General features: G+C 41.2%; 1 protein-coding gene across 3 annotated transcripts in view; it reads right to left on the bottom strand.

The window, feature by feature from the left end:
• The window catches only part of LOC139750738 (splicing factor U2af 38 kDa subunit-like), a 144,683-nt gene that overhangs the window by 107,478 nt on the left and 24,898 nt on the right, over positions 1-12,307 (bottom strand). Inside the window, exon 3 of one of the 3 annotated variants that reach the window (XM_071665437.1) lies at positions 7,836-9,517. The exons of the other annotated variants lie outside the window; for them this stretch is intronic. Within the exon in view, the coding sequence (XP_071521538.1) occupies positions 8,935-9,517 (583 nt within the window). The 3' untranslated portion in view covers positions 7,836-8,934. Of the gene's footprint in view, positions 1-7,835; positions 9,518-12,307 lie in introns of those variants that run through there. 3 annotated transcript variants of the gene reach the window in all.

Genomic DNA, 12,307 nt, shown 5'->3' with positions numbered 1-12,307 from the left:
GTTTATCAAATGTGCTTGGAAAGTTGTATGGAAGAGTAGACTGAAAGGATGGTGGCATACACAGAGCATCAGACTGGGGAAGAACAATGTTGAGTTCAGGAATAGTAGAGGATGTGTGGAACAGGTGTTTTCTTTAAAGAAAGTGTGTAAGAAATACTTAAAGAAACATTTATGTATCTGGAGCAAGCACATGATAGGGTTGATTGAGAAGCTCTGTGTAAGGTGCTATGAATATTTAGCATGGGAAGAAAGCTATAAGAAGGAGAAAAGTTTTTAAGCAACAAAATAAGAGGGAAGGAGGGTTAGCAGTTCAAGGTGTGTGAAGCCACCATGTCTGTTAAATCTGTTTATGGTTGGGATGGTGAGGGAAGTAAATCAAAGGTTCTTGCAGACAAGGACAAGTATGCAATCTGTCGGGAAAGAAGGGGGCCTGGGAAGTGTCAGGTGTTGTATTTTCTAACAACATTGTACTGATGGCAGATTTCAGCTTGAAGCTGCAATAGATAGTGTTCAATTTGGGATGGCAAGTGAAAGGAAAAAGTTAAGGAAAGAGTTGATAGGATGTAGCACAGCCTAGAGAAAGGTCCTCAGGTGATTCTAAATACTGTATATACATCATATATACATATATTCGTTACTATCCCTGGGGATAGGGGAGAAAGAATACTTCCCACGTATTCCCTGCGTGTCATAGAAGGCGACTAAAAGGGAAGGGAGCGGGGGGCTGGAAATCCTCCCCTCTCATTCTTTTTTAATTTTCAAAAAGAGGGAACAGAGAAGGGGGGCCAGGTGAGGATATTCCCTCAAAGGCCCAGTCCTCTGTTCTTAACGCTACCTCGCTAATGCGGGAAATGGCGAATAGTATAAAAGAAAAATATATTCATTATACTTTGTTGCTGTTTTCCGCGTTAGCAAGGTAGCGCAAGGAAACACACAAAAGAATGGCACCACCCACCCACACAAACATGTATGTACATACATGTCCACACACACATATACATACCTATACATTTCAACACATATATACATACACAGACATGTACATATATACACATGTACATAATTCATATTTGCTGCCTTTATTCATTTATATATTCAGTGAATGGGGCAAATGGGGAGGTGATAACAAGTAGTGGTGATGTGAGAAGGAGATAAAGTGAGTATTTTGAAGGTTTGTTGAATGTGTTTGATGAGTGACAGAAATAGGGTGTTTTGGTCAAAGTGGTGTGCAAAGTGAGAGGGTTAGGGAGAATGATTTGGTAAACAGAGAAGAGGTAGCAAAAGCTTTGCGAAAGATGAAAGCTGGCAAGGCAGCGGGTTTGGATGGCATTGCAGTGGAATTTATTAAAAAAGGGGGTGACTGTATTGTCGACTGGTTGGTAAGGTTATTTAATGTATGTATGACCCATGGTGAGGTGCCTGAGGATTGGTGGAATGCTTGCATAGTGCCATTGTACGAAGGCAAAGGGGACAAAGGTGAGTGCTCAAATTACAGAGGTATAAGTTTGTTGAGTAATCCTAGGAAATTATATGGGAGGGTATTGATTGAGAGGGTGAAGGCATATACAGAGCATCAGACTGGAGAAGAGCAGTGTGGTTTCAGAAGTGGTAGAGGATGTGTGGATCAAATGTTTGCTTTGAAGAATGTATGTGAGAAATACTTAGAAAAGCAAATGGATTTGTATGTAGCATTTATCGATCTGGAGAAGGCATATGATAGAGTTGATAGAGATGCTCTGTGGAAGGTATTAAGAATATATGGTGTGGGAGGCAAGTTGTTAGAAGCAGGGAAAAGTTTTTATCGAGGATGTAAGGCATGTGTACATGTAGGAAGAGAGGAAAGTGATTGGTTCTCAGTGAATGTTGGTTTGTGGCAGGGGTGCATGATATCTCCAAGGTTGTTTAATTTGTTTATGGATGGGGATGTAAGGGAGGTGAATGTAAGAGTTTTAGAAAGAGGGGTGAGTATGCAGTCTGTTGTGGATGAGAGAGCTTGGGAAGTGAGTCAGTTGTTGTTCGCTGATGATACAGCGCTGGTGGCTGACTCAGGTGAGAAACGGCTGAAGCTGGTGACTGAGTTTGGTAAAGTGTGTGAAAGAAGAAAGCTGAGAGTAAATGTGAATAAGAACAAGGTTATCAGGTACAGTAGGGTTGAGGGACAAGTCAACTGGGAGGTAAGTTTGAATGGAGAAAACCTGCAGGAAGTGAAGTGTTTTAGATATCTGGGAGTGGATTTGGCAGCAGATGGAACCATGGAAGCAGAAGTGAATCATAGGGTGGAGGAGGAGGTGAAAGTTCTGGGGGCGTTGAAGAATGTGTGGAAGGAGAGAACGTTATCTTGGAAAGCAAAAATGGGTATGTTTGAAGGAATAGTGGTTCTAACAATGTTATATGGTTGCGAGGCGTGGGCTATAGATAGAGTTGTGCGGAGGAGGGGGGATGTGCTGGAAATGAAATGTTTGAGGAAATATGTGGTGTGAGGGGGTTTGATTGAGTAAGTAATGAGTAAGTAATAATGCACCGAAACCACAGCTCCCTTTCCACATCCAGGCCCCACAGAACTTTCCATGGTTTACCCCAGACGCTTCACATGCCCTGGTTCAATCCAATGACAGCAAGTCGACCCCGGTATACCACATCGTTCCAATTCACTTTATTCCTTGCACGCCTTCCACCCTCCTGCATGTTCAGGCCCTGATCACTCAAAATCTTTTTCACTCCATCTTTCCACCTCCAATTTGGTCTCCCACTTCTCCTCGTTCCCTCCATCTCCGACACATATATCCTCTTGGTCAATCTTTCCTCACTCATTCTCTCCATGTGACCAAACCATTTCAAAACATCCTCTTCTGCTCTCTCAACCACACTCTTTTTATTGCCACACATCTCTCTTACCCTATTATTACTTACTCCATCAAACCCCCTCACACCACACATTGTCCTTAAACATCTCATCTCCAGCACATCCACCCTCCTCTGCACAACTCTATTTACAGCCCACGCCTCGCAACCATACAACATTGTTGGAACCACTATTCCTTCAAACATTCCCATTTTTGCTTTCAGAGATAATGTTCTCGACTTCCACACATTCTTCAACGCTCCCAGAATTTTCGCCCCCTCCCCCACCCTATGATTCACTTCTGCTTCCATGGTTCCATCTGCTGCTAAATCCACTCCTAGATATCTAAAACACTTCACTTCCTCCAGTTTTTCTCCATTCAAACTTACCTCCCAATTGACTTGACCCCTCAACTCTACTGTACCTAATAACCTTGCTCTTATTCACATTTACTCTCAGCTTTCTTCTTTCACACACTTTACCAAACTCAGTCACCAGCTTCTGAAGTTTGTCACATGAATCAGCCACCAGCGCTGTATCATCGGCAAACAACAACTGACTCGCTTCCAAAGCTCTCTCATCCACAACAGACTGCATACTTGCCCCTCTTTCCAAAACTCTTGTATCAACCTCCCTAACAACCCCATCCATAAACAAATTAAACAACCATGGAGACATCACGCACCCCTGCCACAAACTTACATTCACTGAGAACTAATCACTTACCTCTCTTCCTACACGTACACATGCCTTACATCCTCGATAAAAACTTTTCACTGCTTCTAACAACTTGCCTCCCACACCTTATATTCTTAATACTTTCCACAGAGCATCTCTATCAACTCTATCATATGCCTTCTCCAGATCCATAAATGCTACATACAAATACATTTGCTTTTCTAAGTATTTCTCACATACATTCTTCAAAGCAAACACCTGATCCACACATCCTCTACCACTAATGAAACCACACTGCTCTTCCCCAATCTGATGCTCTGTATATGCCTTCACCCTCTCAATCAATACCCTCCTATATAATTTACCAGGAATACTCAACAAACTTATACCTCTGTAATTTGAGCACTCACCTTTGTCCCTTTTGCCTTCGTATAATGGCACTATGCAAGCATACCGCCAATCCTCAGGCACCTCACCATGAATCATACATACATTAAATAACCTTACCAACCAGTCAACAATACAGTCACCCCCTTTTTTAGTAAATTCCACTGCAATACCATCCAAACCCACTGCCTTGCCGGCTTTCATCTTACGCAAAGCTTTTACTACCCCTTCTCTGTTTACCCAATCATGCACCCAAACCCTCTCACTTTGCAAACCACCTCGACCAAAACACCCTGTATCTGCCACTCAAACACATTCAACAAACCTTCAAAATACTTCTCACATCACCACTACTTGTTATCACCTTCCCATTAGCCCCTTCACTGAAGTTCCCATTTGTTCCCTTGTCTTATGCACTTTATTTACCTCCTTCCAAAACATCTTTTTATTCTCTCTAAAATCTAATGATACTCTCTCACCCCAACTCTCATTTGCCCTCTTTTTCACCTCTTGCACCTTTCTCTTGACCTCCTGCCTCTTTCTTTTATACATCTCCCACTCATTTGCATTATTTCCCTGCAAAAATCGTCCAAATGCCTCTCTCTTCTCTTCCACTAATAATCTTACTTCTTCATCCCACCACTCACTACCCTTTCTAATCTGCCCACCTCCCATGTTTCTCGTGCCACAAGCATCTTTTGCAAAAGCCATCACTGCTTCCCTAAACACATCCCATTCCTCCCCCACTCCCCTTACCTCCTTTGTTCTCACCTTTTTCCATTCTGTACTCAGTCTCTCCTGGTACTTCCTCACACAAGTCTCCTTCCCAAGCTCACTTACTCTCACCACTCTCTTCACCCCAACATTCTTCTTTTCTGAAAACCTCTACAAATCTTCACCTTCGCCTCCACAAGATAATGATCAGACATCCCTCCAGTTGCACCTCTCAGCACATTAACATCCAAAAGTCTCTCTTTCGCGCGCCTATCAATTAACACGTAATCCAATAATGCTCTCTGGTCATCTCTCCTACTTACATACGTATACTTATGTATATCTCTCTTTTTAAACCAGGTATTCCCAATCACCAGTCCTTTTTCAGCACATAAATCTACAAGCTCTCTACCATTTCCATTTACAACACTGAACACCCCATGTATACCAATTATTCCCTCAACTGCCACACTACTCACCTTGCACTGAAATCACCCATCACTATAACCCGGTCTCGTGCATCAAAACCACTAACACACTCATTCAGCTGCTCCCAAAACACTTGCCTCTCATGATCTTCTTCTCATGCCCAGGTGCATATCCACCAATAATCACCCATCTCTCTCCATCAACTTTCAGTTTTACCCATATCAATCTAGAGTTTACTTTCTTACAATCTATCACATACTCCCACCACTCCTGTTTCAGGAGTAGTGCTACTCCTTCCCTTGCTCTTGTCCTCTCATATATATATATATATATATATATATATATATATATATATATATATATATATATATATATATATATATATATATTTTTTTTTTGTCTCCCGCGTTTGCGAGGTAGCGCAAGGAAACAGACGAAAGAAATGGCCCAACCCACCCCCATACACATGTATATACATACGTCCACACACACAAATATACATACCTACACAGCTTTCCATGGTTTACCCCAGACGCTTCACATGCCCTGATTCAATCCACTGACAGCACGTCAACCCCAGTATACCACATCGCTCCAATTCACTCTATTCCTTGCCCTCATTTCACCCTCCTGCATGTTCAGGCCCCGATCACACAAAATCTTTTTCACTCCATCTTTCCATCTCCAATTTGGTCTCCCTCTTCTCCTTGCTCCCTCCACCTCCGACACATATATCCTCTTGGTCAATCTTTCCTCACTCATCCTCTCCATGTGCCCAAACCACTTCAAAACACCCTCTTCTGCTCTCTCAACCACGCTCTTTTTATTTCCACACATCTCTCTTACCCTTACGTTACTCACTCGATCAAACCACCTCACACCACACATTGTCCTCAAACATCTCATTTCCAGCACATCCATCCTCCTGCGCACAACTCTATCCATAGCCCACGCCTCGCAACCATACAACATTGTTGGAACCACTATTCCTTCAAACATACCCATTTTTGCTTTCCGAGATAATGTTCTCGACTTCCACACATTCTTCAAGGCCCCCAGAATTTTCGCCCCCTCCCCCACCCTATGATCCACTTCCGCTTCCATGGTTCCATCCGCTGCCAGATCCACTCCCAGATATCTAAAACACTTCACTTCCTCCAGTTTTTCTCCATTCAAACTCACCTCCCAATTGACTTGACCCTCAACCCTACTGTACCTAATAACCTTGCTCTTATTCACATTTACTCTTAACTTTCTTCTTCCACACACTTTACCAAACTCAGTCACCAGCTTCTGCAGTTTCTCACATGAATCAGCCACCAGCGCTGTGTCATCAGCGAACAACAACTGACTCACTTCCCAAGCTCTCTCATCCCCAACAGACTTCATACTTGCCCCTCTTTCCAAAACTCTTGCATTTACCTCCCTAACAACCCCATCCATAAACAAATTAAACAACCATGGAGACATCACACACCCCTGCCGCAAACCTACATTCACTGAGAACCAATCACTTTCCTCCCTTCCTACACGTACACATGCCTTACATCCTCGATAAAAACTTTTCACTGCTTCTAACAACTTTCCTCCCACACCTTATATTCTTAATACCTTCCACAGAGCATCTCTATCAACTCTATCATATGCCTTCTCCAGATCCATAAATGCTACATACAAATCCATTTGCTTTTCTAAGTATTTCTCACATACATTCTTCAAAGCAAACACCTGATCCACACATCCTCTACCACTTCTGAAACCACACTGCTCTTCCCCAATCTGATGCTCTGTACATGCCTTCACCCTCTCAATCAATACCCTCCCATATAATTTACCAGGAATACTCAACAAACTTATACCTCTGTAATTTGAGCACTCACTCTTATCCCCTTTGCCTTTGTACAATGGCACTATGCACGCATTCCGCCAATCCTCAGGCACCTCACCATGAGTCATACATACATTAAATAACCTTACCAACCAGTCAACAATACAGTCACCCCCTTTTTTAATAAATTCCACTGCAATACCATCCAAACCTGCTGCCTTGCCGGCTTTCATCTTCCGCAAAGCTTTCACTACCTCTTCTCTGTTTACCAAATCTTTTTCCCTAACCCTCTCACTTTGCACACCACCTCGACCAAAACACCCTATATCTGCCACTCTATCATCAAACACATTCAACAAACCTTCGAAATACTCACTCCATCTCCTTCTCACATCACCACTACTTGTTATCACCTCCCCATTTGCACCCTTCACTGAAGTTCCCATTTGCTCCCTTGTCTTACGCACTTTATATATATATTTTTTTTTTTTTTTTTTATACTTTGTCGCTGTCTCCCGCGTTTGCGAGGTAGCGCAAGGAAACAGACGAAAGAAATGGCCCAACACACCCCCATACACATGTATATACATACGTCCACACACGCAAATATACATACCTACACAGCCTTCCATAGTTTTCCCCAGACGCTTCACATGCCCTGATTCAATCCACTGACCACGTCAACCCCGGTATACCACATCGCTCCAATTCACTCTATTCCTTGCCCTCCTTTCACCCTCCTGCATGTTCAGGCCCCGATCACACAAAATCTTTTTCACTCCATCTTTCCACCTCCAATTTGGTCTCCCTCTTCTCCTCGTTCCCTCCACCTCCGACACATATATCCTCTTGGTCAATCTTTCCTCACTCATTCTCTCCATGTGCCCAAACCACTTCAAAACACCCTCCTCTGCTCTCTCAACCACGCTCTTTTTATTTCCACACATTTCTCTTACCCTTACGTTACTCACTCGATCAAACCACCTCACACCACACGTCCTCAAACATCTCATTTCCAGCACATCCATCCTCCTGCGCACAACTCTATCCATAGCCCACGCCTCGCAACCATACAACATTGTTGGAACCACTATTCCTTCAAACATACCCATTTTTGCTTTCCGAGATAATGTTCTCGACTTCCACACATTCTTCAAGGCCCCCAGAATTTTCGCCCCCTCCCCCACCCTATGATCCACTTCCGCTTCCATGGTTCCATCCGCTGCCAGATCCACTCCCAGATATCTAAAACACTTCACTTCCTCCAGTTTTTCTCCATTCAAACTCACCTCCCAATTGACTTGACCCTCAACCCTACTGTACCTAATAACCATGCTCTTATTCACATTTACTCTTAACTTTCTTCTTCCACACACTTTACCAAACTCAGTCACCAGCTTCTGCAGTTTCTCACATGAATCAGCCACCAGCGCTGTATCATCAGCGAACAACAACTGACTCACTTCCCAAGCTCTCTCATCCCCAACAGACTTCATACTTGCCCCTCTTTCCAAAACTCTTGCATTTACCTCCCTAACAACCCCATCCATAAACAAATTAAACAACCATGGAGACATCACACACCCCTGCCGCAAACCTACATTCACTGAGAACCAATCACTTTCCTCTCTTCCTACACGTACACATGCCTTACATCCTCGATAAAAACTTTTCACTGCTTCTAACAACTTGCCTCCCACACCATATATTCTTAATACCTTCCACAGAGCATCTCTATCAACTCTATCATATGCCTTCTCCAGATCCATAAATGCTACATACAAATCCATTTGCTTTTCTAAGTATATATATATATATGAGAGAAAAAATAGATCCTGTCAGGTATCCTGCTAAAATGAAGACAACTTCAACCACAATTCTTCAATTCAAATTTCTATAGCTTGCAATTGCTAAGTTTTGTATATTTTACACGTTATAATTACATTATATGACTTCTTTTTGGTATCAGTTTCATGTCTTAGGTGTTGTAAACTCTTATACTTTGTTTACGTAAAAGATTAATAAAAGAAAAAAGCGGAACAAATATCCCATCCTTTTAATAACGTCCTCTCCGGTCCCGACGGTCACGATCACGTGAGCGTGAACGAGACCTATAGTGGTTCTTGTCTGCATGCTTTTCAGAGGGCTTATCATGGGATCTTGAGCGTGATTGTGATTGATGCTTGTGGCGTGAGCGGGACCAACGGGCAAGTTGGTTTTGGAGGTGATGTGAGATTGGCTTCACATGCCAAAAATTACAGAAGCCTCCTTTACCACACTGACCCATTTCAAATTGCCTACAACATGCCTCTCGGAAGTCAGCCACAGGACACAAGTCACAGTAGATTGGACGGAACATATACCATCTATTGTTCAAATCTTCTGCAGCCTTAACAGCATCCTCTTCTCGCCTGAATTTAATATAAACATTGCCTCGCAGGTGGTCGCACTGGTTATCGCAGACGCACATCTCTTCAATTTCCCCATACTTTTCTTCACATTCTAAAAACACATCTTCAAAGAAATACTCAAGCTGCTCTTGAATCTCATGGTCACTCAAATTGCCAAGGTGGGAACCATCTGCAGACTTGGCCGAGTTCTGCTGACTCACAAACATGTTCTGCATCACCACTGTTTGACTGTAATAAAATATACAGTAAAGAATCTTAATGAAGAATCTTAATCATCATATCTCTCATTCAATCTAACCCTCTGTCTATCTATATTAACTCTATTCCCACTGACATAAAGAGAATCAAGTGCATACAACCTATCACTTCATATGTATCCTCAGTTCTTATTCACTAAGATTAAGTGAACATCCATCCAGACTACTATTTGGCTTCCATTCCTCATTTTTCACTGAATCAAATAGTCATGATATAATTTTTCCTTCTCATCTTTTTCTTTTATCATAACACCCATATGTTCCTTCATAAGCCTATTCTTTATACATTCATATGCCTCTGTGGCATGACTCCAAATCACATTCATATCATCTTGGGGCTACTGGAAAGGTGTTCCATGGAGCATTTGTGTTGCATGTAGTGTAGCATAATAATTAGGAGTGACATACGACTGGGGAGAAATTGTCTAGAAATATCAAAGACATCTTTATCTAGTTCCACTGCCAAAGGTGGAATTTCATTAAGTGTAACAGGTTACATTCTCAGATAATGGTATAAATTTATCATCGAAGTAATGGGTCTTATACCACTCCGATTCTTTCAATGCTGGGAAAGAACTTGTATAAAGTCTTTAATGCTAAACAATCTTTAGAGGTAATAGCTTCTATGGCAAGCCATAAGCCAGCCTTGAACCTTGCTTCTATCATTTGGGGAGCTTTAGTAGCCATAGTCCACACAGACACTTTCTCTATTAAGTGATCCCAAGTTTTTGCCTGGCCCTCTCCTCCTCCAACCCCTATCCCTTGCACAGACCATACCTTCCCTGAACCCCAACCCAGCACAGGACTAGATGGATGAAAAGGAGTTGTAAATGGGAAGAGCCAGTGGATGAATAAACTAAAGGCATAACTAAACATACAGAATAGGTCTACAGGGTATCTAAGTCCAGTGGTGAAAGTCAAGACCATGAAATGTATTCAAAATTACAGAGTGCAGGATGAAAATCAGAACTATTAAAAAAAAATTGAAAAAAGGATTTCTCAAAGTGAACAGAATCCTGAGGAACTCTTTTAAAAACATTAGAAACAAGAAAAAAATCAAGAATTCTATTGGCCAATTATCAAATGATAATGGGCACATAAACAGACATCAATAAAGAGTTGCAAGGTCCAAGCAAGGTGGTCTGGCATTAAAAAATAAAAGTCCTTTTAAAAGAAGTGAAAGTAAAGACTCTATCTCCACCTTCCAGCAACATGCCAGATGGAAAAACATGTTGAGAAAAATACCTTGCAGGATTAACATGCCTGCAGGAGTTTTAAAGAAAAGCCTTCTCTTCTTAATCAGGCATCCCACCTTGGTGTTCACCATAAGAAATTCATCTAATATACCATAAGTACAAAACGTATTTCAGGGCGCTGATTATGAAAAATTGGACATTAGAAATACTAAATACAATGAAACAATTAAATATCTACAAAAACTTTAATGGAACATATCAACAGGTCCAGATACCAACTCCCCAAGAACACTGAAAGAAGCTAACTGCCAAATAGCTTTTCTGATTAGCAAATTAATCAAAAAAATCATTGCTAGATGGGAAAGTGCCTAATGGCTAGATGCTAGCTAACATAACACCAATTTTCACGGGAGGAGACAAAAACATAATTCCTGAGAGAAAATAGAATACAGGGTGTCCTTATCTAATGTTGTCTGGTTCAAAGTCTTTAATTTTTACCTTATTATCCAAATAAACAATCCAGTGACATATAAAAACATCCGAAATTCCAATTCAGATAAATGGGAAAATGTTTGTCTTATAGTCCTCCCCTACTCTGTATAAATTCGCAATGGCACAGAAAAATGAATGCATTGTGTACAGCACTCCAAGAATATATAGCTACAAGAGGGGCAACTGTGGTATTATTGTGCTAAATGAATATGTCTAGAACACATACCAGTACTTATTCTCAACTAAGTTAACCAATCTCAATATGATGTTTTTAGTTTGTCTTTAATCATTATAGATGTTCATAGTAATTCCATAAGCCAGTAGTTCACACATCTTTAATTTCTATATTTTACAGCGTAAAACCTTTCATAATATTGTCACCAATATTTTGTTGATACATTGAGCCAATAGTGATTTTACCTTCCATCAGCATTTCTTGTTAATGTTAGCAAAATCATACGCAAAAAGGTGTTCAATAGGCATGTAAAGAGCATAAACTTTTCAAGTTGTTTAATATATCTTTTTATATGGATGGGGAGGTTTTATAACATACCTCCATGAGTTGTTTTGACATTTTGATCTGAATCTATCAAATCATCTTCAGGAATGTGTGGAAAGTTTTGACATTTTGATCTGAATCTATCAAATCATCTTCAGGAATGTGTGGAAAGGCCAGTGGAGCAGATGGTGATGACCACAGGTAGCTGGATGAGACTGGGTAATACCAGTAAGCAGATGTACATGTACTGCTAGGTGCTCATTGGTTGTAATGCAATGCTGGGGCATGTAGCTGTAGTAGTCTTGGCCTATGTTCTGGTTGCTGTTCCTTACTAAATAGTCAAAGATGGAGTTCATGTACCCCTTGCTGATAAGGGTCTATTTAATATATTATTATGATTCTTAATGTTACGAAAAACACAGCATATCAAACAGACCTTTATCAACAATGGCTATAAGAACTCCAACTCTGACAAACAACTAAAATACCTGGGGTACTTAATGCCAGTACCAGGATCCCGTTCCTCTACCAAGGAATAAAGTATTGAAATTGAACTGAACTAAAATACTTCATA

The sequence above is a fragment of the Panulirus ornatus genome, chromosome 10 (assembly GCF_036320965.1).
Source record: "Panulirus ornatus isolate Po-2019 chromosome 10, ASM3632096v1, whole genome shotgun sequence".
NCBI classification, from domain to species: domain Eukaryota; kingdom Metazoa; phylum Arthropoda; class Malacostraca; order Decapoda; family Palinuridae; genus Panulirus; species Panulirus ornatus.
The sequence above is the reverse complement of the archived record's forward strand: the minus strand, read 5'-3'. Positions and strand labels throughout refer to the sequence as shown.